Genomic DNA, 27,412 nt, shown 5'->3' with positions numbered 1-27,412 from the left:
ATCGTCGCGCGAGACGGATAAATCGCGAGACCGGTTTCCTCGTTACGCATTGTGTTGTTTGCAACAAGTACTGCGTTATCGTTGCAATAAACAGAAATAACATTTCCTTCCCGGGTTATTGATTTCAATTGCAGTAATTCGATATTAAGGGGATGATTATTATAATTTATTTAATTTAATTAAGTTTTAAAAATTAATTGATGTTGGAGAAGGAAAGCGACAATTTCATCGATTGTTTCTCGCGAATTGTTACATGATTTAATTTACACGATAGTCGCTGTAAATAATAGAGCATAACGACTTGTGAATCACGTCATGTTGCAGTAACGGGCTTCTTCTTCTAGCTGGTCTAAATAAATAAACGGATAAATATTCAGCGGGCCGATAGTACCGTGAGAGGTCTCGGAGTGCATCCATAAAACATGCCGGTTCTCGGCGGAAGTGGTGGTCGGAGGAGGAGGAGGAGGAGGCGAGCGATGACGAAGCTAAAGAAAACCAGGATCCTCCCGCCACATGTTTTTCCGCGAAAGGGAGACCCTCGTTGGGATGACCAGGACTCGTTTTCACACGAAGGGTGCGACTCGGACGGTGACTCGGTGACGTGCAGGGAGAAGGTAAACGGAAACGATCGCTGAAAAATGACACGCACACGAGCTCCTCTTTGTCCCATAGGTGAAATGACCCCGGGCAAGGCAATGTCGAGGTTCGTTGGCCGACAAATTGCGCTCGGCGCAAGTATCGCTTTTCCTTACGTAAATGATATTAAAGATCGTCTGCATCTGCGTGCTAGATTGAACAGTTCATGCGATGGACATACAAGTTGGATAACAAAGATACTATTAAAAAAAATAATAACATATTTTTGATATTTTATTTATATATTTTAATTTTTAATATATAACTAATAACAATATAAAGTTGCGGGAGTGAAGTGAATGAAGCAGATAGAGTATATTAAACGGAGCATTTGTTGCATTGTTTGTTGTAGTCTCTGTTTGCTTGGAGGATGCAAGAGGAGAATGTTACAAATAGTTGGTCGAAAGTTCCACAAACAACAATGTCAGAGCGAGTTTCTAGCGAGCTAGGATACATGGGGCTCTACTGTAATGAAAGAACGTATGTGCAGATTGTGATTTAGTCTGATGGAATGTGCATGTGTCACGTGTCGGAGATTGCTCGGCAGCGAGCGGAATGGCATTGTCTAAATATTGATTCAACACGCTGCGGGGTATCACTTCAATCGAGAACCAACTTATTCGTCATTCGCAAATATTAAGCTAGCAGAGCTCTCAGAGAATCGACAAGAAGACTCGCGTTAACGATGAATGCAGCATTCGAGTTCCTCTTGTAGATGCTCCTTGAGAGAGAGAGAGAGAGAGAGAGAGAGAGGAAATGGGAAACTCGAACTATTTCATCTCTCACGAGTAAATCGTTTCTTCATCAGCTCGAGCACTCTATCTAATATAATCGATTTGTCGGCACAAGTACCCCCGGGAAGGAAGCTGAACGACACCACTTCGCTCTCGCGTCAGCGTCTCCTCTTCTTTTTTTTCCCCCTCGTCCCACGCTTCGTCTCCCATTAATTTGCGCCACGTTTCTTCCACGTAATTGAGCCGCATACCAACTCACAAGTACTTTTAGGCTCACGAGTGCTCCCGGCGTTTTGAAGTGAATCAATCTCTTTTTGTCCAATGAATGAACCAGTGTCTGTTAGTCTTGGAGGTGCACGACGTGGTGTCGATCTCCAAATGTACAACGTTGAAATTTATTATGCACGTATTATTATATTTGCTCAGGATATATTAATAATTTGTTATAAAATTATACTATAATGTGATTTTTACATTATATATTATATTTTCACATATATTCATAGCAGCTGTCGATCTACTTCTGATCGGAATTATCCGTCACGAAATGATGAACGACCAGAATCTTCGTCCAAGGTGCTTGCACATCATCGTCGCGATTCCCGATACTTGCGACTAGCTAATGCAATTCCGGCGACGTGAATGATCGGCGACCGATGAAAACAGATCCTCGAGGCGGTTTCTTCGCTTCCGCGAGTGCAGTACGGCTTTGCCTTGCAGATTCAGGATAGAGCCAGGTGCGCCGGGAATCGCATTTAGCAGTGTCAAAGTAAGGAGAAACGAGTCTGCGGGGCATCCGCCTCTGGAGCATCAATTATCCTTCCTCGGTTGCTCTCCGCTGCACTTGTTGCGAAAGAATCGAAATATTTCCAATTATGCAAACGCGATCCGAACGAGAAATCAACAATCATGTCTGCTGCGTAAAACGGAATGCCAGAGCGAAACGGATACCACGATCAAAAAGTCTCCGTCGGTCCTTTTATCGCTCTTTTCTCGTTAATAATCGCGATGCTCCGTTAAGATACCGTTTATTCAAAATTGCGCTCGTTATCAAATCCCTCTCGTTACGGGCATCCCTTATAAATCAGTAACTCTCGCTGTATTTTCTCCTGTCTTGCTGCAAAAAAATATCACTTAATCAGCAAACAAATGCGTGTACGTATTCGATTCGGACTTGGCAGGCTATATTATTCGAGTAATACGATAACCGGGGGTTCAATTAAACTTTAGTTACCCGGGACATATTTCTCCCGTCTTTGACAAGGCAGGAAATGGAGGTGGAAGGCTGATGCACTTAAGGCTCACTGTGCGCGAAGCGAAGCGTGCAGTAACACATTCATCTGCGTGCGCGCGACGTCGATGATCACTCGGTGTTCGAGGAGTTGAATTCGATTTGCTCTAGCGCGCTTCGATCCTTAATTAGAAAATGGCGTTCAATTAAAAGTTATTATCCTATCGACTGTGCAGAATTGCGCGCGAATTGCGTCTTTCCTCCCCTCGTTCGCCTTTCTCTCTTCTCCTTCTCGTCTCTCTCGCTCTCGGCTCTCCTTAAAATAGCCAGAGGATTTTCATGAGCTGTTACGATCGTACGTAGCCACGTACGTTGTTGCAAACGTGCATCTCGCCTACGGAATATCCTGCAGGAATTACGAGAGGCGTAAAACAGATTTAAATTTAAACCGCGACGCCTCTAGACGTAGCTCATGCTCGATTTATGCGATGCCACTTACAACTGCAAATCTGTAAACGTAAACGTGACGTGTAATATCCTACTTTCACCGATTTCGCAATTCAAAAAGTTGTCCGTCTTCTGAACTATCTCCTCATTTCTCATTCACATATCATTTATTACGAGATAGGCTACTGGGAAGAATTCCGATTTCTCCTAAAAGCATTTCTGCGAAAACGAAATATATAATAATATCTGTTTTAGTGTAGCGAAGCGATGGCGCGAAGGGATGGAATACGGAAAGACAACTGCAGACACCACGCTGGAAAGCTTCGGAGGGACTGGAATAATCTTAGCTCGCTTGATCCGGAATGGATGGTGCCTGCCGGGGAACGGATGGCCGCTGGTAAAATACCCCAACCGGCGAATAAATTGCCGATGGCAAGGTCGCGGACTAACGGCCGCCAGTCTGGCGTCGATACTCCTGCTGGCGGTTGCACGCGTCAGATTCGAGCGGGAGGATGCGTTCGATACGCATTGCAACGTGTAACCGCGAGCGCCGCAGGACCGAGCGCGCGCCCACAGTTATTTCCTCAATTATTTGTGTAGCTGACGAGAAATCGAGAAAGAGAGAGAGAAAGATGCGCGGAGGATCGCATCTTCGATCATTCGATCAGCTGTAACTGATGTAATCGCCGTAATAAATAGAGAAACTTTTTGCTGTTCTGATAAATAATCATTTATAAAGTTACGCAGATGTTAGAGAAGCGATGAAGCTATTGTACAATCGATTTTTATCTAACTAGTACAACACAGGCGCGCGCTATTGTATTTTTCAATGTTAATAATGTTTTCGAATAATAATATTCTATTATTTATTAAAAAATTTTTTCTTTTTCCGAGGAGTTCTGAGATGTTTATATTATTAATTGGCATATTGCCTAGAGTTCTCTGCTATTGAAAATACCGTAAACTCAGAAATGAAAAAGTTCTAGCCCTTAGAAATTTTTTCTTTTTCCGAGTAGTTCTGAGTTGTTGATATCAGTATTTTTTATATTGCTAGAGTTCTCTGCTATTGAAAATACCGTAAACTCGAAAATGAAAAAATTCTAGCCCGTAAAAATTTTTTCTTTTCCGAGAAGTTCTGAGTTGTTGAAATCATTATTTTTTATTCTACTAGCACCACAGGCGCGCGCTATTTTATTTTTCAATATTAATAATGTTTTCGAATAATAATATTCATCTATTATTTATTATATAATAAATAACACAAATCCTATTCTAAAAAAGGCGTTAGAGGTGTTATTTTTTTTTTATGTTTCGTCAATACAAATTTGACAGAATTGACAGCTGCCGTTTTCACGTTCCTAAGAAATAATAAATTAATATAACCGCACTGACAGCCACTATGACATTCTGACATTCGCAACACGAAGTTCAAGTCACACGAAGTTCGAGCCAAGCGAGAGAACCAATCAGCGTCGCAGAAAAGAGGCCTCAATATTCGATAAAAAAGAACTTCACGAAGTTAGCACGCCTTTTTTAGAATAGGAGGAGGAGGATTCTCTCCCTCTCTGAAATTTCTGATTGAAGTTAGTTAGAATCAAGTATCGCGCAATCGAAAGAGTGCTCTTATTGATCTGTACCATATGTGTGCAGGTTAAAATTCAATTTAAATATTAAGATAAAAAACATATAAGAACATTCGCGGGAATAAATCGCAAATATAAAGAAGAAATTATTTCATTGGATCAATTTTCCGTGAAAAGTCGCAGAGAATGTTTGAAAAATACGCAAAATTGTAACACCTTTTCCTAAAACAATCGATAATATTGCCGCATTTATTTATCATGTAATTTTATGTTAATTGTTCTCTTGAAAATTGCAACAGCTCGACTGACAAAGACGTGAAGTTTTATTGGATAAGTCGGAAATGCCAAGGCAGTGTCGCAATCCCCGATGCATCGGAAGCAGAAAGCGATTGACGTGAGAAACGAAGTTTCCATTTAATATTGTTCACTTGAAATGCTACGGCAACATTGCGCTCAATAAGATTACAGACTTTACTGAAGTGTTTACCTCTTTCGAGATACACCTCTATTTTTATCATGGAAAATGGGGAGAAAACCCCCGACAGCCTTTAACTGCCGTTTTTCTCGGCTCCTGGTGATCGTAACTGGGCGTTGTTGGAAAGGTCGCGATGAGTCGAGAAAGATGATCCAAGCCGCATTCTGATATCTTAAAAATGGCAAAGTTATGGGGAGAAAAACCTCCGCGGCAGCCTTTTAAGTAATCGATTCCTGGTGGTCATAGCGAGGCGCTCACACAAACCTGTCGCGAAACGGCGTCTCACGAAGATCCCAGGCCGCTCTGTGAAAAGCCGACGGTTGCAATTGGATTCTCTATGAAATTCCCCGTCACCGAGAGCAGGATCTTCATGAAATGCCACGCTTTACGACACGCCTATGACATACACATACTTTAAGTATGCTGCGTACATACTTGCTAAGTATCTTCTTTATCGTCGATAATACTCGTAAATTTAGAGGCAAAGAGAAAGAGCCGAAGTCGACCACCACGTCGAGTCGCGGCTCTCTGGAAAATTCTACCGCATCGCAGTACAGAAACACGCAAAAACGCACGACGCCAAGCTCGAAACACTCGAGGAATGATATGAAAAATTTGAGGATATCGTTTACTGAGTCAAAAAATTACAAAAGGTTTAATGAGTCAACAAATTATTGCAAGTTCAGTCGCATTTTGTTACATCTTTATCTCCCTACATTATCTTATTTTCTTCAGCAAGAAATATCAGGTCTCGCAATCAACCTCTGAAAGTTCGACTTCGACGTACCTCCCACAAAAGTTACGGTGAGATGCAAGATAATGAATTACCGTTACACCGTAGTGTTCAGTATCGCGGAACATTCCACGTTTACCTGAGAATTCTCTCTTTCGTGCCAACTTCTATTGATCCAAAATTAAACTCATAAAATACAACACATATAAATTCCTGAAGATAAATATCGCTGAAAATATTTTGACCTAGAAAGAAAGATTATTTCGGTTAACAATCGGGACGTGCACAAGTAAAAGAAACTGAGCTATTACACCTTGTAATGCATTAATAGTTTTTGTATCTGTCTTGTTCAACGTGATTTTTACAGCGCATCTAATACGGATTCGGCAGGACCGGGCACGTTTGGACAGATTGCCGGCAGCTCTCGTGCAGAACAGATATGTACCTGTGGAGGTGACAAAGAAATTAAAAGTATATAACGAAACACTCCAGAAAGCGTATTCACGCGTGTTTCACACAAATACCAGGACGTGGCAATTCTCAGAGAAGAAATTCACACGGCTGCGCGAATTCATGGAGCATACCTGGAGAAGAGAGAAGTAGAAGGAGACGGAGGAGAAGACGCCACGGACGTAAAAAGGCATCGAAAAGAGAAAGTGATCGACCGCGAGACTGTTTCACGACGTTTTGCGTTTGTATGCGAGGTCGCTCTTTGGATGAGCTAAGTGCTTGCAAATGCGCATCGTCTCACGAGGTTCTCTCGAGTCATCATGAGTGCTGCTGCGTTCAAGTTAATCTACAATAATATCAAAATTACTATTTTTTATTAATTTCGTATAAACAATAATTTAACCGCGTTATAGTAGCACGTCATTTCGCCACAATTAAAAGTATCGTTATCTTTCCGATAAATGTAGATCATTTCTTTAACAAAAAGTTGAAAATTGAAAATAAAATTAGAATGAAAAATTATCGTTAAATATCCAGATAGAAAATGCGTATTCCATATAAAAAATATAGATAAAAATATAATAAATATAATAGAAAAAAATATAAGTATTATTTTAACTTAAGCAGATATAATTAAAGATGTGAATAAAATAAAAAATGTGAAGAAACATGGAAGTCGTGCTGCTGCGAATCATCGATTTCTTGCAGGGTGGGCGAAAAGAAGCATGCGGACTGACGTCTAGAAGTGCGTTGCAGAAAGACATCCAAGTGGCCGGATATACTGCAGATCCACCGGGCAGCGAGCCGTTATCAGCAAAACCAATGTTAGTACACTCAAGCTCGTTTTTCGGATAGCGTTCCATTCACCTCCAACTGTCGGAATTTGCAGTGAAGAGCGCAGCACGATTGTCCGGGGATTGAACATCATTCGCAGAGAAATCAATAGACTTGGTGCATCCGCAGTTAAACTCTTCGGTGTCAAGCGGTGATTCAATAAATTCGAGGGAAATGGTAAACTGACGGAATCTCCATCTATCTTATCCGACTTCATCGACTGCAGATTCGTACTTGTAGCTCGCCATTCAAGTCGTTCAGGTTCACAAAGGAGTTAGGAATGAGAACACGTAGAATTATGTTCATAGTATTTTCACGGTGTTTCTCATAGGTTTTTCACGGTGTCTGAGCCATATAATGCCACAAGTATCATGAACGAATGCGATTCTTTATCGACAATTTATTTGCTTAATATTAAGGACACAATTACTTCAGAAAACGTAAAAGTAGTCTTGCGTGTGTGTGTGGGATCATATTGAACACATCCCCAAATTCGGTACATCGGGAGGGAAAACCTGAGCTGAATCGAGAATCGTCAATCGGACATTGAGTATACTCGCGCGTATACTCGAGTAAACGTGTCGCGTCGATATTGCTGTCTGGTAAATTACATTATGAAGTAATACGACGTGTAATGTATGTAATTTTCCTACACGATAACACTGGACAGCGTGACGACGATATACAAAGATACTCCGCCGTCACCGCCGTCGACGTATCGAAAAATGTTCTACACTATCTATTACAAGGTTCATTCATAAATACGGTACTGCTATTCCGCGTGAATTGCCCGAGGCAGTGGTCATGAATAAGGGTTGATCGATGTCATTACGCTACGTTTTTTTTTCTAAAATACTTTTAGTTACTTCAGACAGAAGTAGAAATACTTCTTACTCACTTGTGACAATCGGCTAATCACTATTATTATTATTACCAAAAAGAGTATCGCGTGATATTCTCATACTACACGCACGGACGCACGCACACATCGATATCATACATATACAAACGCATCGCATCGGATTGAAACGAAATATAAAAATATTCTGCGGACATAATCTTTCTCATTAGAAGCGTCAGGAACTTTGAACCCGCTTCGATGCAAAGTTCCGGTGCGGTCGTCGGACCGAGACGAAAACGGACTCATTGAAAGTAAATTAAGCTATTACGTTACGTAGATTACGTAGAGAAATTAGTCTCAAGATATAGTGGAATGGATCGGTCTCTCCTCGTGGGAAATCGCCGATCGTCAGTTATAGGCGTCGTCAGTTCGTCGCGTCGAATTAAACGCGGGCAACTCTCCCCTCCTCGCAATCGCGTCGATGATGCACCGCAAAATCCCCACGTACGAATTAGGCTAAACGTGTGCAGCAGGCGCTCGAGTTTGGCAAGTCGGTGAGTAAATATGTTTTTGCCGCGATGGTATCGTCCCGTGCCAGGAGAAGAAACGCGCGCGCGCAAACGGAAAACGCAGATTCACCGCGTGGTGCGTCTGCTCGTGTTCCGCAATTGTTTCTCGATCTCGAACTGCCGCAGGTCCGCTCTCTGAAGGAAGTCCTGCCGCTCGAGATACCCGTCCTTCCCCCGGTTGTGACTGTTGATCTCTTCCTCTATGTTCTCCTGCTTCTTGAAGTTGTCCCAATCCAATTTGGACTTCTCCAACGTGCTGATCTTGGACTTCTTCCCGATCTGTCCTAAAACGGACGAGATACCGCTTAGTCCGACGCGTCTGGCACCGCCTCTGCCTCGTCCTCTGGGCACAGGCGTGGGCGACGCGGACTCCGGAGACGGCTTCGCGGAATTCTCAGCCGCGGAAAGCGACAGTCTAGCCTCCGCGGAGTCGACCGCTACTTCCTTCTCGATTTTCACTTCCTCCCCGGCGAATTCGAAAACCTTCGTTATCTTAACTTTCTCCTGGACCTTCGGCTTCTGCGTCGGTGGCGATCTCTCGTTCGATTTGTTGATTGAATTCTGCGGTTTCTCTTTCGACACGACAGCTGTGAAATCACAGAAGAGCATGTTTACAAGGTTGAATCTAAATTCAAGTTTGATTCTACATGCTAGGCTCGTTTTAATCCTCGCAATCTGCTACTGGCGACCGCACAGACTTTCTGATGAGTACTTGGGTTAGCTCGATGGTATTCTATTTATATAATTATTTTAAATTTTAAGTTTCTGTCATTAGAACGATTAATTTCGTTTTATCTTTCAAGTTAGTTCTGTCATAATTGAATTGCGGCATAATTGAACAATACGAAAGCTATAAAAAAATTATTTATTCAGACTAGCTTTTTATAATACATTTGGAGTCCGGATAGACCCAGGCACCGTCCTCAGCGAGGATTAATAAGGTGTGTTAGTACTCATAGGTGGACTATATGGAGTAGCAGCCAAAAGGCTCATATTAAATCTTTGCGACGCATGTATCTTTTTGCCGTTGAATAAGATTGCGGATCTTGTATGAGTATTATGGTACGCTTTGCCTGTATCCTTCATGAAGTCAGCCCAAAGTGAATCCGCTCTCTTCTTCTCCTCTTCCTCAGTCAATTCTTTCTTCGCTTTACATTCCTCTTCTTCCTTGCCTTCATCCTCCGATGCTCTCGGCTTGGTTCTCGCGCGCTTTGAATTTTTATTTCTTCGCCCCTTAGATCTCTTCTTCGGTCCAGTTTGCCTTTTGTTCTCATCATTCTCATCTTCTGGACTGCTCTCAACATCACCCTCAGATTCTACTTCCGATACGAGATCGATGTCAGTGCCATTGGGAACATAATCCTCGTCGTCCTCATCTGAATCGGAAGGTAGCTGATGTTCCTCTGACATGCTTAAGTATGAGCTGGTATAAGAGACACCTAAAAACAAATGACAGAATTACATATCACAGATATACCAGAAAAATTGTAGAGAAAAGAAACATGAAGAAGGAAACCTGAAATTTCTTCAGATTACTTTATTTCTTCTCATTGAACATTTTGAGACATTGCAAATTATTAAAGTAACAATCGAGATTTAAATTATAAACTTAAAAGCAATTTCTCGCCAATAAATAATTACCATTGTCAATACTACGATGCTCTTTGTTTCAAAATATTTAAAACAACGAACGGATCCCGGTATGAAAAAAAGTAACAACTGAGAATTTCATATAGCTGCATTTTCTTGCATTGTCAGTATTACAGAACCTAACCTCCCTAATTAACTGAAATTCGCCGATTTCTCAGCGTGGTTAAGCACCACGTGAAATGCACTTTCGTGACTCACGTTCTTTTGAACGGTGTGCCGCCGATGCCAAGAATTCCGCAGGCGGACGTCGGTTCGCCTTCCGGAAATGTTATATCGAGACACGGCGGCGGATCTAGCGCTCGAATCTCCGCCACCGTTGATAAACTGACGTTGCCGGATACCCACGCCGTCCCCGTGTACCCGCACGAGGACGCAACGACTAGCCGAACAATCCGCGGAACACCTGGAAAGCGAAACACAATGAAGTCGCGACGCGTTCGACTCGATTCGACTCTACTCGACTCGGAGTCGGACGTACTTGTAAAATGCGTCTGGCACGCAACGCGCCGATAGTGTGCATGTGCTGTCATCTAACGTCGCGCTCGGGTACCACGAGTGAACTTTCCGCACACGGTAATCATTTAAATTATCCGCACGCGCGCGAGTGATCGAGAAACGATTCATGAATTATGTACGAGGCTACAAACAATACTAAAATGCTAATATATGATATATGATATGCTGTTAAACATAAAAAATAATATTAATAATAGCTTGTGGCGTATCGAGCGGATTAAATCATCGATTAAATTATCACGTGAAATAATAATCCCCGCGTACCTATGTGTATGTGCGTGTGTGCTTTAAGACAAAACATCGCGCATTAACTTTCAATAGAACGCGTGAACTGGCTGTCATCATCGTTCACGGTTTGTTACGGGGTTTTCACATTTAAATGGCACGACGAGACATTGTGGGGAGAAAGGACGGCGGGTAGTGTCGGATTGCCGGCATCTTTCACGAATCTTTCTCGAGCAATAACTTAAAACTCGCCTTCGTCGAGGTACTAAGTAGGATCAGTAGGGTTTCAGCCTAACCTCATATTACAGGATCCATTTCTACTCCTAATTTCGACGAAACGGATGACTGCCGGTTGACGGGGATTTTCGGTGGATTAATAGTTCGACCGAGCCTTCCCTTCGAGAGGAACGACGGTCGACGGAGGACCGGCACATGTGCGGCTTGTACGGGGTTCGCTATGGGGGAGACATGATTTAAAGTTTTAGCAGCGAACTGAGATGCAAGAAATTTACTATTTACCAAAATCTACTCTACAATGCGACTGGCAAATCAGCGGTACGTATAATTACATAATCATGTGCAGATGATTGAAACTTATTTAATTTCAATTCAATGACAGGTGCAACTTGATTTTGAATTAATCGAGGTAACGTTACACGTAAGATCTCGATAAGATTCGGAATCAAAGTGCCACTTTGGCACGCTCAACGTGTAAGATCGCACGTGGATCTCTAATCGTCTCTCTGCATATTCCCAAGCAAGAGCGGACGACGGAAATCAGGAAGGATGTGCCAGGTGGCCGCGAGCAGCTCGCGCGATTGGAGAGGAGCACGTTGGAAAACAGAAACGAGACAAATGAGATCAGAGCTGAGGATGTTCGAAAGCTCCGCCTGGTTTTCGGAACGTCCCAAAATCTCGCGCCCCTCCAATCAACATCTTCCACCCATTTTCTCTCTCTCCGCTTGCCATCTCTTCCATCGCGTTGCTCCTTTTAGTTCTGTCTTTGCTTTTCACTCATCGGAAACTTTGCCTAACAATTAGTCTCGCGCCGGAGACGCGAAGTCCATCGTGACGTTCTGCTCGATTGGCAGATCAGCTCGTAGTCACGTAAGAGAGAATCGTCGATTACGCGACAGGTATCAAGCTAATTTGCGTTACTTGTTGAGCGATGCAAATAATGATGATCGGCGACTTGGCCACGTATTTATCTAAAAACGTTTTCGCATCTCCTTTGCATAATTTTTACCTTCCAATTTTCAAGTCTCCTCACATTGATGAGAATTGATTGATTGCTTAGAAGTTTGTTCGGAATAAAAAGTTCAGTGTACTGCAGGGGTTTGCTTTTAGGTCTTTTTACTTCAGATTTTTTGTGTGTAAGTCTTCGTGTTATTATAAGTGCTTGGAGTTATATTGAGAAGTGAAGAAAGCCTTGTGCGGATATTCTTGAACTGTGCGTGCGTGCGAAGTTCAGTTTCTAATACCCATCAAGATTACGCCGCGTGATAATTACGCATCTCATAATTTGTGAAAGTAATCGCGCGATCGCCATCGCTTTCGAGAATTTCTCCGTTAATTGTCAATGCTCCAACGTATTCATTAATTATTAAATTAAACATATAGTTTTTATTAATGATATTAATGATTAAACATGATTAAATTGACTGCGACAGAATGCCACGAAAACGACGCGCGTCGGTATCGTCGTTGGAGGAGTACCCGACTTCCGAAGAAAAGTACATGAAAGACGACATGGACTGTCGCGCGCCGCGAAATGCAGCCAATGCACGAGAACGAGCCCGAATGAGAACGTTGAGCAAGGCCTTTTGCAGCTTGAAAAAGAAATTGCCTTGGGTACCAGCGGATACGAAACTGAGCAAGCTTGATACATTGAGACTGGCTGCGACTTACATTGCGCATTTGCGAGCAGTCCTCAGAGACGACGGCGAAGCCCATCCTGAAACTACCAAGTCCTTATCGCTGGCTTTGGTAAGTACATTTATTTCCGTGCAAATTGAAATGTTTTGAGTGATGTTTGTTCCTCTTCCAGTTTTGTGTTTTAAAGGTAACGAAAAATCAAATTTGATCAACTTTCCATCATTAATTAGTAATTGATAAGAATGTTTATAAGAACAGCTATACTACTACTTACTCTGCATAATTTTCTAATAATATCATGAGTTAAGAATAAATAATAATGACATTGACAAATTAGGAAAGATAAATTTAATGAGACTCTAAAGAGAAGAGAATTCATATTGCAAAATTATTATTTTATACTGCTAAACGTACGCCGGGACTTATAAACTAGGATAAATTTTGTCAGATTTTACCAAGAATTCGAGAAAGCTATTTCCAGACTATTTCTCGCTTTTACAATCAGACATTCGACTTGATAACGATTCCATGAAATAACATCGAGTCCAGGTGGATCCACTCGGAGTCGCGAGGCGAGCGCCGTCTTCGCAGTCATCCACTCTGTTTATGTCTGTCCAGGTGGATCGAATCACTCCAAAACCTTCTACTCACCCTTTTCCACCATTAATTCTAAGTTAGTTCCGTTGTTTGAAGAAGCGTGCCGTTTTCCGCTGCGAAATAGTCGGGCTTTTTCTTTCGAGGAAGATCAAAGCATATTCATCTCTAAAAATGTTTCCACGCAGATTCTAGTTCGAATAAACCTGAATTGGCATTACAAGAATATTAAGAATACAAGAATCTCGATATGTATAACTTACTTCAGAAATACATTTTTATATAGAAATTAGAAATTTTACTTTTAGAAATATTTAAGCGCTAACGACGTCAGAAGAAGAATGAAAAAGTATAATGCGCGGCATAACGTAGTTTCGCTCGTAATAGAAATTATTTTTAAGTGTTTCAATTTAGAGTTTACTCAATAACGTGGTATAACCATTAATTACAGTCGTGGCCATTCGCTCTGCAAAACAGCAACACCGCCACGCTGATGAACAACAGTTGCAACGTGTCCTCCTCGACGTCTTCTAGCTGTAATCAGTATCGAGGACAGCAAGCGAGTCATGATATCCAAAACTTTCATTATGCAGGGCATCAGGCCGCGCCGACGCGCCATAATCAGGAGCAACAGCTCTCTTATTTCTAACAAAAAATTCTGACAATCCGATTGGAGCTTAACGAGCGGTATCTCCAAAAGCGATCACTCGGCTAAATTGTACGACTACACTACGTCGTATTTTCACGCCTTATTTATTCCAGAGTGCCTTACTATCTTACTATTTATTGATTTCATATCTTAACATATAATTATACATCTATTCTACTTTATGTGACAAGGAAATAGTATTTTCAATGATGATCATAATTTTTGCGTGCCAAAGAAACGCAGTCGGCAATGGATTTTCAATGAAATCTCGATGAAACGAAGTCAAGTAAAGGAGAGACTATTCCCTTGTGTCATACATTTGGTTATTGCAATATCATGTAATATTATAATCGCAACCAATACCAAAGCGTGCTAACTAGTCCAATAAAATGTTTCTAAGACTTTTAAAAATTCCCTTTTATTTTATTACTCAATTATTATTAATATATAAAATATGACTGAAGTAATCGAAGAAAGTCTTTTTGTTCTTTTCTCTCTTTTTAATAAAATATCTAACATTTAATATTAATATTTCATGTTATATTACGCGCTACATGTGCGTGCACATTGTGCAATATGTGCGTCTATGGTTTGTCAGAGAAATGCAGTCGATCGAGATCGCTTCTCGCTAGAGAGGCGCCAAATGACATCCGGAACGGCAGAGAGGAAGTGTGCGGTAAGGTAAGAAGGATAAAGAAGTTCAAGTTAAATAAACAGCGCAAAGGGCTTTTTTGTGTAAACCCGATACTAAAATAATATATCCCATCCCGGCGACAAATCGGCCGGCATTAAACGTATCGTTTACGTGCTCCGCGCTACGTCAACATACAATGCTTCCGAAAATTTATAAATGCGAGATAATGCCCTGCCATGCTTATTTCAACTGTACTCCGAAACTCCTGACACATTTTACATACGATATATAATATTTATACAAGCTAAAAGACGGTTGTTCATGAAAAAAATAGCGCAGTAGGACGCCTTTTCGAAACGATTCTTCAGAGAAAAGTTCGGAGATACTCGACAAGTTTTCTGTCTAACGTCGTTTTAATCGATGCAAGCGAGAGCTCGTCGCACAGCGAATTAAAAAGGCGGCGAAATTTCCTACTCGCAGATATGACTTGGCGCGTTGGCCCACGCGCATGCGCCGTGCCAAGTCTCTCACGGCCGTTCAGTGCGTGAGGCGCATTTGTGGATGGAATCAGATGGAATTGACAGCTCTCGATCTATGATGAAACGTTAACGAATTTATTGCTGTGAAACGGTAAAAGTTGAGAAAGGATAATTGTGATAATGCGTATTAAAAGCTGTGTGAAAAGATAGAAGTGGTGAATATGGAATTTGATTTAGGTCATAATTTACAACGCAATACTGAGTAGGTTAATAAACATACTGATAGTAACGAGCAAACGGAAGCAAGACAATGTTTAAGAATAGAAAGGTAATCAACAATTAATATTCGAAAATTTTTATTTTAATGGTTGAAGATTTTTTGACCGTGTTTAATAGAACTAAAATTTTTCTGTGGTATATTTTCTGATAATTCTTGTAGATAAAATTAAAAGTTGGCGAAGGAAAAGGTCATAAAAGAAGGAAACATCCACTTGATCTTTCTGATAGATATTACTTAGCGTGATAAATATTAAAAGACTAGATATCTGGATTATTTGAGTGTATATCTCTAAAATTTAAAAATAGTCATTTGGAGAGGAGATTTCTGATGATAATCTCAGAGATAAGTTTACTTCTGTTAATGGAAAATACATGAAAGGATAAGTTTTTAAATCTTCAAGGAAGCTTCATTCATTTATTGATACATTAAATTAAAATCCCTACTTTATTTTTTTTTACGCTTTTAGTATCTTGTTGAACTTAATTTTGATCTTGAAGATGTTAAGATTAAGAAAATTTATTTTCGCGTTTAATCACATAATATTTTTAATTTAACTGTATAAACTCCAAAATAAAAAATGTAAAAAATTGGCAAAAATATGCATTCTCAGATCTTCCCTGATCGAAGTGAAAACCAAGAATCTCAAAAAACACGAGGAGTATAACAAAATTGGATGCAGTATAACAATCGGCGAGGAAAGAAAATAAAAAAAGAAGTTGTAGACTACGGTGCGGAGCGGAGCGGAGTGGAGCGGAACGGAGCGGAACGCGGCGCGGAGAGCTCAGTAGACTGCCAGAGTGCCGACGGGAGACGTCGATCGATCCTCGCTTCATGCGTCGTTTCGTACGTGCGTGATAAAACGCGCAACTTCACGATGTAGCGGCAGGAGGCTCGGAGTGGCGGAACATCGGATCGCTGATCGGATCGGCTTGCTGCTGCTCGCGACACATCCGAGCCGAGCGATTGGACGCAAAAAGTCGCAACGAGATCTCGCGTCGCGTCTCGGATCTCAGGTAAGCTTCGGTGAGTCCTCGACATCGCGCGTGCACACACACACACACACACACATACGCGGAGAGAGAAACCTAATTCCGAGAACGTGGAGCCCTCGCGGGGCCAGGTGCCGAAGCGCGAGTCGTGAGACGGGCGTCAAGATGGCGTGTGCCACGAGCACAGCTGTTGTTTACCCACAAACCCGTGTGGTGCGGGCCACTGGCTGCTCCTGCTGCTGCTGCTCGTGGTAGCTCGTGGAGTGCCGTCGTTGCTGCGTTGAGAGGGACGAGCACTGTGTGCGCGGCGCGACGTGTCCTGGTTCCCCTCGTCGTCGTCGGGACGATGGGAGATGCCCGACGCGGGACTAGCGAGTTCTCGGAGTTGTAACGCGTAGATCGCGAGGGAATCGGGAACGTGACGGGAACGTGACAACAACGACGACGACAGTCACGACGAGGACGACAGCAGAACGACGACGGTGGCGGCAGCGGAGGCAGCAGTGGTGTGGTAGTGGTGGTGGTGGTTGTGTCGGTGGTGGTGGTGGTGGTGGTGGCGGCGGCGGCGGCGGCGGTGCATCATTGAGGAAAAAACGGACGCGCGAGGAAGACGCGCTCAATGGAAGAGGCTAGCAGGGCCACTGGCGGCGGCAGAAGTCACCAAGTCAGCGAGCAACAATCGAGCGCGAGAAACTAACCTATTTGCGTCCGCCATCGCTCGGCACGAGGACGACGGCGAGGAGGACGACGGCGGCGGCGGCGGCGGCGAGGCGGCGCGATCGGGCAGAGTCGTTTCCGAGGGAGAAAGTGGCGAAGTTAGTTTGTTTTCGGTGATGATTAGCGCATTCTTCCTCTCCGGCTGCGTCGTTTCTCTATTATTCTTCTGAGGCCACGTTACGTAAAATAGGCGAACGCGGAGCGTCGCGACGCGTCACGATCGAGGAGGACGACGCCGTGCCGACGTTGCTCCTGCTGCTGATTTTCGTCTTGCCCGTTTCGCTCGCGGAATTATTACGTTCGCATGTGCATGTGTCGTTTGTTGCTGTTCTTAACGAATTTGAGGTTAGATCTCGGCCACTCGGCAGTAGCACTTCGAAGCAGCATAATCAAAAGCATTCTGTACGTTTATCAAGTTTACACTGAGTTGATGTATTGAAGCGACGTATATTTTTTTGATTATTCAGGAAAGGAGAGTTACTCATACACTTTTTGTTATTGTTACTAGTTTGAGCTACGGTCTGATGAGTCACTACTGGTTTCTGCACCCCACCATTTTACCCTCCTGCAATATAAATCTGTAGTTTTACACCTGTCGGCAGCTTATCATTTAATTTCTTAATCTGTCGGAATCAGTCTGGCTTGAGCATCAGTAAAACATTTGATAATGGAGCATCTTGATGTAGAAAAATTTATACCTACAAATAGTATTGTTTTGATGATGATTTCTATTGATTCTATTTCATCATTCTATTGATGATTACATTTCTAATTATAACAGTGATATCTTATTGTTTCCGTGCACATGAAAGCTTGTTTATTAATCCCCTTTTCATGGAATTTACATTATAAAAAGATATACAATACTTGATTCGCCAGGTATCACCATGAACGCCAGGACACAGCTGTTTGAACTGAGCATGGAGGGACGGCAGGTGGACGAGGCGGTGGCGAGCATATTCCACAGCGTGCTCTTCCACCGAAGCCTCGGCAAATTCAAGTACAAACAGGAGGGCAGCTACTCGGTGGGCACTGTGGGATACCAAGACGTGGACTGCGACTTCATTGACTTCACTTATGTCTGTTGCTCGTCGGTGCACCTCGATCAGACGCTGAAGCGCGAGATATCGGGCTTCTCGGAGGCCCTGCGCTCCACCGATAGCCCGGGCTCCGGTCAGATATCCCTAGAATTCTTCCAGAGGAAAAAGAGCCGCTGGCCGTTTCAACCGGAGTGCATTCCGTGGGAGGTTTGGACCGTGCGCCTCGAGCTCATCAAACTCGCCACTGAGCACGAACGGCAGATATGTCGGGAGAAAGTGGGGGATCTGCTGACCGACAAGATCCTCTACATCACCGAGGTGATGAATCGGCACGATTACATACCAAAAGTGCCGAGTCAGGCCGAGTTGGACCTGATATTCGACACCTCGTATCCGGACATACAGCCGTACCTCTTCAAGCTGTCCTTCACGACCTCCAGTCCGTCGACCACCACGATGGGCAACACCATGAAGAAGTTGATAAGAGAGACGCTGTCCATTTAGTCGTTGTAACGTGTAGTCTCGAGTTCTCGCATTAGTACACTCGTGTACCCTGAGCTACACGACTCCACAGTCATTCGAAAAGTGCGAAGCCAGCTTTCTTTCTCTTTTCGTTTGTGCACCCATTTGACGCATGTATTTCCGTTCTCCGCGCTGCACCGCGATCTTGTTTTACACACCGACACACTAACTGTAATTAATAACTGACTCAGCGACTCTAACCCGCCGGCTTAGCTGTTATCACGAGTACCAGGGAGAATTCTAAATTTGCCGAACTCGCTGCGAAAGAGGCAGAGTGTCTCCTCCGAAGTCCTTGGAAGGATCTGCCTCGGGCGGATATCGTCAAGAGTACTTTGCCTACATGTTAGAATCCGTCGGATTTTGTTGCGTGAAGCATGCATCGTGGCATCATCACGTGGAAGACATCACTTACAACGGAAGTAACGCATCACAGGGACACTTTCGCTGCTGCGTGTCTCTAATGTCTATATAGTACAAATGAACACGACACTCGTGATACTTGCTTTTTTTGTACTTTACTATGAACGTCCGCCGTATATAATTTTTAGCAGGATCATGTTAGTCACCCTTCTCATTTTACGGTTTTTACGCGACATTTTACGTTGCATCACTTAACAGTCTCCACAGGCGGCAACACTTGTGGCAGAACAACGTTATGTTCCTGTCCCTTCTCATACGTTTTTTTTTCCCTTTTTTTTAATGCTGTGTACCTAGGATAGTCTCGACAACTTCCCGATCTTCATCTTCGCGCGTACAAGAAGATTATTTGAGTTAGGAATAAGGATGCGGATATTTTGAGCTACTAGACAAAGTGCAGGATGTTTTTTCAGATTCTTTAATGTCCAGTAGGATGATCTTTGAATGACGTATCTTAATGGTACTCGTCACTTACTCCTTGACAAACTCCTCCGATTACATGGCGGTAATTGTATTCGGCGCTGTATACTCTGTTTTTCAGTCACTAACGTTGAAAGTATATATATATAGTTATAAACTGGCGATTATAGAGTACTTGAATTATTCTGCATATGTACATATATACAAGCGCTGCGTACACACAGCGCACGTGCACGCGCGTTGCATGTAAAACTGCTGTTACGGCCTTCACTGTAAATTTAACGCTAAATATCCGGTCGTGGTGCGTGAATTTAGGATTCGTTTCCGTGTAACGTGAATGATTGCAACATCGAGTTGTAGAAGAAATTCTGCAATTTCTCTTTCCTTTCTTTCCAATTGTATTATATCCAACTTGTTTTGCGCTTTTCATATTTGCCTTGAAATTCTGAATTTCGACCTCGATCGGAAAAGAAAACCTGAGCAAAATGTACATTTGCCGATTCTTCTGGATCAAATTTTGATTTGTGATTCTTTTCAACAGAAAACGAGCAACGACCGGAGAGCCACATTTAGCGTTAAAGCGTAAACGGCCGAGCGTTTATTTTATGATTACGATGTATGCGTGGAAGCGACTGTTATTTATTTTAAAGAGTGATGATGATACGTAACGTAATGCCAGGCGTGATGCGCGCAGATTAGCAAATACAATCGTTCACACCGCTTTCGTTGGCCCCTAAGTTGTAATAATGAAATCGTAATATAAGTTTACATTGCATTAACGATTAAGCAAGCGCGACGGCCGCGATATCGAAGCGCACCGGGTGATACGAAAGAATCGCACGAAAAATCGCAGTCACGTTTACATTCTCCGAGAAAACGTTTCGTGCCTTCGTGTCAGATTTTTGATAGAGAAATTAAATTAATGTGCTAAGGAACTAACATACCTGAGATCCAGACAGTAATATCGTTATTATTTATTGACCGCGCGAAGCAACGCACTCTTCCCCGCCCCCCCCCCCCGTCTCTTGTAAAGCGAAATAATCTCGTTCTCGTGCGCAGAAGACTAATCTGTGATCCCTCACGGACGAAGCGTTTCTCTTCGGTTCCTCGTGAACGGCAAACCCACGTGTGTCGTTAATGTCACGTCGTTTTTTAAGGCCCACCCCCCCCCCCCCCCCCACTCAAATTCGCGGGAGCCGGGGTACGACGGATGCAACGGGGCGCACGTCGGCGGCGACCCGCGCGCGGTTCTACACATAATTATATTGTACAATGTAAATAGCGTGTCCGAAAATTCTATGCCGTAAATCAAAGACGAACGCGTCGCAACGGTCATCGCGCGTTCCGCGATCCGCTCCCGGCTCCCGACTTCCGTCTACGACCAATCGACAAAGATATCACGACGCATAAACAGTAGTGGCACTTTATTATACCGAGTTAGCCGTAGATGAAGAGTTTGAACGCTAATGAATCATGTATCGTCCTTGTTGCTTTCCTCATGATGTTCTCTAAGTAGGTTTAACGTGTAATTCGAGTGATTCAGCGCTACGTATTCGGCGACTCGAGCGTCACGGGTCGCAGCGGATTGTTTTCTTCTTTCGTCCGATCGATGTGAAAGAGAGAAGGTAAAGGTAAAGGGGATGGGAACACGGTGTCGTCGTCGTCGTCGATAGTCCGCCGCTCTCTGCGATTTTCTGTAGGCAATCTCTTTCCCTCGCGCCACCCGGTACATGCCATGCACGATTGTAAAAAGTAAAAGAAGAGGAATCTCGCGATATTGGACCGCGATACGACATTATGACAAAGAGAGGCGCGCGTACACATGTGTACGGGCGCATATATGTATAAATATGATATATACAAAGAATAAGAAGAGAGAAAGATAGAGAGAGAGAAAAGGAACGAAAGAGCGGGCGAATGATCACGTGTACATGTGCGACTAGAGTTTTGTGGATTTGTCAGATTGCCACACGCTGTTATAAATAAATAATTATAAATATATATATATATATATATATAAATAGCAAAATAGAAGATAAAACCGAGACCTGTACATTGTGAGACGAAATGTGACAAAATGTGTAGTATAGTATAGCGAGGAAAATGAAATATCTGCAAGTGTTTTTCTTTTTAATTTATCACGATGAGTACGCTGACGATAAATGAGTAATTATTAATAAATTACTGTATTTTATAATGGTTTTTCTGCAACTACTTCGCGTCTCCTCCCATTCGCGACGCGTTCCATCGCGTATTCTTTTCCTGTCGCATGACGAAATGCACATCATTAATTACATGCGTATGTACAATATTATATACGCATAAAATAAAACATTGCATCATTATTTAAAATCGTGATAATCATTGAGGAACCACGATAAGGATCTAAACTATTGGGTTGGCCAAAAAATAATTGCGTTTTTTTCCAATAGATGGACATACATGTCTTGAAATGTAACTAACTTCATTCTAAACCGCAAATTCATTATGTAGGTTAACAACTCACAGTTCAAGCTTGTTTTAGAAAAAGAAAGTACACGATTTCGTTAACAATTGTTTGTTTGCCGTCGATTTCAAAATGGAAAATCAAAAAGAACATTTTCCTCATATTTTGTTTTATTACTTCCGAAAAGGGAAAAACGCTGTGCAAGCTCATCAAAAGTTATGTCATGTATATGGCGAAGATGCTTTAAAACTGCGGCAGTGTCAAAATTGGTTTACTAAATTTCGATCTGGAGATTTTAATGTGAAAGATGCACCACGCTCAGGAAGGCCAATCGAAATTGATGACAAAATAAAGGCACTGATCGATTCCAATTGGCGTTTAACGACACGAGAAATTGCTGAGAATCTTAACATATCGAAATCGAGTGTTGAAAACCATTTAAAACGACTTGGATACATTAGTAAGCTCGATATTTGGGTAGCACATGAGCTCAAAGAAATTCATCTCACTAAGCGTATTGACATCTGCGATTCTCTTTTGAAACGTGAGGAAAATGATCCATTTTTGAAACGTATGTAACAGGCGACGAAAAATGGATCGTCTACAACAACGTCAAACGAAAAAAATGGTGGAGCAAGCGTGATGAACCTGCTCAAAGCACTTGAAAAGCAGATATTCACCAAAAAAAGATTATGCTGTCAGTCTGGTGGGACTTTAAAGGTATTGTGTATTTTGAGCTGCTTGCAAGGAATCAAACCATTAATTCAGACGTATACTATCGTCAACTGGATAAATTAAATGATGCCATCAAACAGAAACGTCCAGAATTGGTGAATGGCAAAGGTGTTGTGTTTCACCATGATAACGCTAGACCACGTACAAGTTTGGTCACTCGTGAAAAATTGTTGCAGCTCGGATGGGATGTGTTACCACATCCACCATATTCGCCAGACCTGGCACCATCAGATTACCATTTGTTTCGTTCTTTGCAAAACACCTTGAATGGTAAAACCTTTACTGCTGATGAGGATATCAAATCGTTCTTGGAATTGTTTTTTGCTGAAAAAGATAAGAACTTTTTTGAGCGCGGAATCATGAAGTTGCCTGAAAAATGGCAAAAGATAATCAAACAAAATGGACAATATATTGTTTAATAAAGTTTTTGTTTCCCATGAAAAATTCGCCTTTTATTTATATAAAAAAACGCAATTACTTTTTGGCCAACCCAATATATATTACGTTATAACATTCTTATATGTTTAATATTACTCGAAATGTTTGTTTTGGTCGTGTAAATGTAAACAATCTAGAATTATCTGCCTCATGGAAGAGGAACAAGATACGACTCGCCACATCCAAAAATATATTTTATCTTCGCCTCATTTAACGGCTCGTGACACACAAATCTCGATTACGAGTAATTACGAGCACCTCGTACCGCGACAAGTGCGCGCTAAGCGGCCCGTCAAGTGCTGCGCTCTAGCGGCGCCTGCGCGAGTATCCGAGCGAAGCTGGCAGCGAGTCACCACGCGTCGGTACGCGCTGGTGTCCCCGCGATTATCGATTGCGATTGTGGATCATCGAGATTGAGAAACTCGCGCGAGCGATTCCCGCCATCTTTTAATCCCGGCATTCCAGTCGACGTTCCTTCGTCCTGTGACGCGGGCTTTCGCGCGCGTGGCTTGCGTTTTCGTCGTTGCGAGGGAACGCAACATTTTTCGCATACCTCGCGCTATAGGAATCAGCGGAGCACCGGGGGGCGGCTGTATCATTTGCCGAAGATTTGCAATAAGATGCAAACGAAGCGACAGCTCGAAGGTCCGCCTCGATTCCCACTCGTAATCGAATGTTCACTGGCGCCCGACCGCGAATGATATATTCATTCAGACTTTATTAGATTCTGAAGAATGCTCCGGGGCTCGCGGGAATCCCAAGTATTTTTGGCCGACTTGCCTTGACACAGCTCTCGACGTGACACGTGCGGCGAAGCGCGGCGCGGCGCGGTAAGTACCGAAAAAACGCGTGGCAAATTTATACAGGATTACGAGGATCGTCGTCCATCTTATCGGACGCGCTTCTTAAAACTCGCGCGCTGAACTCGCTAAATCGTGAATATAAAAAAGATTATGAGATACAAAAAAAAGGCGAGCACGATTTAATAAACTTTATCTGGCAGACCTCTCGCGAGCGCCCGGAACTTAACAAGCGAGACGACGGAGGCTTCAAAAATCGCGGAGGAGAGGAGGAGGAGGAGAGGGAAGAGCGAGGACAAGTCATCGCACCGCTTTCTACAAATCGGTTGTCCTGTGCGGCGAAATCAAACGCCACGCCGCTTCGACGTCATCAAAATGTGACTCGTGAGTACTCTCGAAGATAGATAGATATGCACCTCTCGCACGTAGCTCACACACGCGTGCACGCGTAATGGCGAGCACGCCTGCGCGAAAAACCGCGCCGGCAAAGCCGCCCCCCGGTCTCCCTCGAAGCCGGTGCGCATCCGATTTTCTTGCGTCTCAGTCGCCGACAGGGAAGCAGCGCGGGCTATCGCCAGCGCCGCGACGCTCCGAGGTGATCGTCGCACGATCCCCCACGAGTCCGAGACTCCCGGGATAAGGGTATCGTGATTGAGCGCGGATGCACCCCGATCGCAGTCCCGGCGTCCCTCGGCGTCGCAGAGATCCACGCGCGAGCGGACACGCGTCCTCTTCGCTCGATCCGGCGACGGAAATCCGACGTGGTAGACACGTGCTGCTCTGTCGCGCGCGATATCCGGCGCGTGTCTCGAGAAGAAGAAAATAAGGGGAGATCTCCATATGGACCTTCACGCAAAGGAACGCTCTGAGTCGTCAGACTGTAAAAAAACACGCAGCGACAACTGAGCGTGGCTTTAATTTATTATAATTAGGAATAATCGTGGCAAAAACGGCGGAAAGCCGTTGTAGAAGAGTATTTGATCGCGCAGCGAATCCTCGTGCGTGATTCTCGTACGTGACTGTTTCCGCGTATCGCCGTTAATTTCCTGATATCATATTGTTCTTTCGACTTCGCGAGTCCCTGTGGACGCGCGAGTTCCAGTAGTCACACCGGCCTAATATCGCTAATCACGCGCGCGAATCGTCCGCGCGAGACGACGATACTCGCGCGGCGTCGCGACGCTCCCGAGCTCCGAGGATCTCTTGTTCCGTGCGACAGTGCGATTGTCCTGATCATCGCGCGACTGAAGAAATCGCCGCGGACTCTTCAACAGGTGGCTGAAATCGATATCGCACGTGTGCGAGCGTACGTAGTGACTCTTCACCGTGCACTCAGCTTTTCCTTTTCGCAAACACGTTCCTCGATAATCTTCCAATCCTCTCACGGCAAATTTTATAAATGAGAAAATGCACAGGGTCGATCTCGAAGTTCAATAAGATAGGAAAGGGAAGGAAAGTAAGAATTGGATTTATTCGTTACGAAATAAATAAGTCGAATTTTCTTGAGTAATCTCTGGAAATAAAAATCTATATTGTTTATTGAATTTATTATACAAAATTATTACATTTAAAAAGGACAAATATAATATTGTTAAAAGAAATAGAATTAATTTACGCTGAATCAACGCAACAATTCGCAATCAGGCTGGAATGCTTTTAAAAAACTGCTTTTGTCTCGTTCCACGAACTTCGTATATTCATTTCTCAATAGTTCTCAGTTAAGCGTAACGAATTCATTAATATCCACGATGGCCGGAACATCGGTGCATCAACGGAGCGTGTAGCTCGCAACGCGCTTCCATTAATCTCCGATTAATTCGCATCGCGTGTCCAACGAGTGGAAAACTGTTTTCATCTCGTGTAATTTACAGCCCTTCAGCAGCGCGTAAATAAATCTACGCGCGTTCGCAAAAACGAAAACCGGCTGTTATAAAACCGATCCGTCAGAAGAACGCTCTTCTGACGAAGTTATTACTCGATTCCATGAAGGAGAACAAGAAGAACGGGAACTAGAACACGAGGCTCTATTGTCGCGAACGCTTCCCTATTCCTGGCTGTTAATGGCGAGACGACCTTGAGCAACTGTCTCAGAAGATTCTGTCAAGCTTTTTAAATAGTCCCTTCGCCGTGGAGGCTCAAACGTGACGCGACGTGGCTAATGTCGCCGACCGCTCAGAACTTGCCAAATAATTGTTTGACGGCTCGGCGACGACAACACCGTCCAAGTTTGCCGGCGAAGTTTCGCTCACGAGCACTCGCCTGCCGGGTCTTAATCGAAGCTCCTAATTACGCTCTCATGTCCTGTTTCAGGGAGTTTCATCGACCATCCTCGTGCCATTCCCTCGGGTTCGAAATTTTCGACGTGGCATGTTAATTGCTTAATTGTCATCGTCGCTCCTCCTGAATAAATGCGTTGGTGTTAGTATTATAGCATGACCAGCGTGTCATAGTATTTGTATAGCGTAAAACTGAGCGTATCAAGTTGAAGTAACTGCAAATGACTGCATTGTCGAAACAGACGAACGTTTCATCGTGAGTCGTCGTCAAAGACCAGCATAAAGATTGTGTACTCAAACAATTACTTCATCTTCGGAAGTAAAAGCGAATGTGCACCGACGCCCGTTGCAGGCTTCTTGATAATATTCCGCAAGCTCATTGGTACAAGAACGCTTTAGACGTTTACTCACTGCCACCTTGCGAGCTAACGAACGAGGAGGAAATTGGTGTCACTTCTGGCGAGAATCCGTCGATTCTCAATGATTTACGACTCTCGACACTTTCTATCAACGTGAACTTTGCTCGATAGGTGATGAAGAAACAGTTGATTGAATGCGAGAAACTGTGGCACAGGACTCCTCAGTTCATTCGAAGAACATTGTGAAGAAGTGAGGAGTTTGAATAAAAACAACTGAACACCTAATGCTGAAGCACGAGCTTCCTCATCGAACTTCTTGTCCTCGTTTGACCCATTGTGAAATTGAACGCACGATAGGAACGAGCAATTTGACCTGCCGAAGTCAGATGGGAACGCAACGCTCGCGTACACACTTGGAGCATAATCGATGCGAGTTGGCCCTGCGAGGATACCGCGGCGCGCCAAACTCCAACTAATCTGCTTATCTGAGGCTATAACTGGCTTATCTATCAGAGCCCCGTCGCTTAAGCGGCCGCCGTGCGGTATACAACAGCGTCGACGTGAACCGCCACGAGAAATTAATTCATGGCTCGGAGATCGATGATGCCGGTTGCAAATTGACGTCGGCGAACGTCTTCCTCGGTAGCTTTGCACTCTTCCGGGTAACTCCTGGCCGACTTGCATTACCGGGATCAACCTTCCCTTCTGTTCGTCCTCCGTTGGGAAATGATGCCGCGGCGGCGAGTCCATCTATGTCAGCGACTTTACTGCGACGCGTGATCGATTCGGGGTAGGTTCGACGGAGAAGAAGAAAAGTA

General features: G+C 43.5%; 4 protein-coding genes across 13 annotated transcripts; 3 read left to right on the top strand and 1 right to left on the bottom strand.

The window, feature by feature from the left end:
* The first annotated feature begins 333 nt into the window (after nt 1-333).
* On the top strand, nt 334-3,881 carry LOC105288244. The gene is made up of 3 exons (XM_020034515.2): nt 334-614; nt 989-1,116; nt 3,304-3,881. The coding sequence occupies exons 1-3, from the start codon at nt 423-425 to the stop codon at nt 3,587-3,589; spliced, it is 606 nt and encodes a 201-aa protein (XP_019890074.1). The 5' UTR covers nt 334-422; the 3' UTR covers nt 3,590-3,881.
* A 3,609-nt stretch (nt 3,882-7,490) lies between these two features.
* On the bottom strand, nt 7,491-10,680 carry LOC105288248 (craniofacial development protein 1). Of its 3 annotated transcripts, none has more exons than XM_011354363.3 (3): nt 10,382-10,680; nt 9,607-9,972; nt 7,491-9,120 (listed from the first exon to the last, which is right to left on the bottom strand). In XM_011354363.3, exons 2-3 carry the CDS (start codon nt 9,941-9,943, stop codon nt 8,600-8,602), a joined length of 858 nt encoding a protein of 285 aa, XP_011352665.1. In that variant the 5' UTR covers nt 9,944-9,972; nt 10,382-10,680; the 3' UTR covers nt 7,491-8,599. The 3 variants fall into 3 exon arrangements, with proteins under 3 accessions (XP_011352665.1, XP_011352666.1, XP_011352667.1); XM_011354364.2 differs by lacking the exon at nt 10,382-10,680 and adding an exon at nt 10,308-10,326; XM_011354365.3 differs by lacking the exon at nt 10,382-10,680 and adding an exon at nt 10,175-10,289.
* Nucleotides 10,681-10,907: 227 nt separating this feature from the next.
* Nucleotides 10,908-15,830, top strand: LOC105288251 (transcription factor 21). 3 transcript variants are annotated; one of them, XM_011330574.2, is made up of 4 exons: nt 10,909-11,479; nt 11,544-12,060; nt 12,595-12,910; nt 13,845-15,830. In XM_011330574.2, exons 3-4 carry the CDS (start codon nt 12,596-12,598, stop codon nt 14,040-14,042), a joined length of 513 nt encoding a protein of 170 aa, XP_011328876.1. In that variant the 5' UTR covers nt 10,909-11,479; nt 11,544-12,060; nt 12,595; the 3' UTR covers nt 14,043-15,830. The 3 variants fall into 3 exon arrangements, with proteins under 3 accessions (XP_011352674.1, XP_011328876.1, XP_011352677.1); XM_011354372.2 differs by lacking the exon at nt 11,544-12,060 and having other exon boundaries at nt 10,908-11,479; XM_011354375.2 differs by having other exon boundaries at nt 11,544-12,910.
* On the top strand, nt 14,067-21,737 carry LOC105288250 (autophagy-related protein 101). 6 transcript variants are annotated; one of them, XM_026973678.1, is made up of 4 exons: nt 14,068-15,306; nt 15,393-15,483; nt 16,046-17,239; nt 18,021-21,737. In XM_026973678.1, exon 4 carries the CDS (start codon nt 18,029-18,031, stop codon nt 18,683-18,685), a length of 657 nt encoding a protein of 218 aa, XP_026829479.1. In that variant the 5' UTR covers nt 14,068-15,306; nt 15,393-15,483; nt 16,046-17,239; nt 18,021-18,028; the 3' UTR covers nt 18,686-21,737. The 6 variants fall into 6 exon arrangements, with proteins under 6 accessions (XP_011352671.1, XP_026829479.1, XP_011352673.1 ...); XM_011354371.3 differs by having other exon boundaries at nt 15,595-17,239; XM_011354370.3 differs by having other exon boundaries at nt 14,068-15,483.
* The last annotated feature ends 5,675 nt before the right edge of the window (nt 21,738-27,412 follow it).

The sequence above is a fragment of the Ooceraea biroi genome, chromosome 11, assembly GCF_003672135.1.
Source record: "Ooceraea biroi isolate clonal line C1 chromosome 11, Obir_v5.4, whole genome shotgun sequence".
In the NCBI taxonomy this organism is placed as follows: domain Eukaryota; kingdom Metazoa; phylum Arthropoda; class Insecta; order Hymenoptera; family Formicidae; genus Ooceraea; species Ooceraea biroi.
The sequence above is the reverse complement of the archived record's forward strand: the minus strand, read 5'-3'. Positions and strand labels throughout refer to the sequence as shown.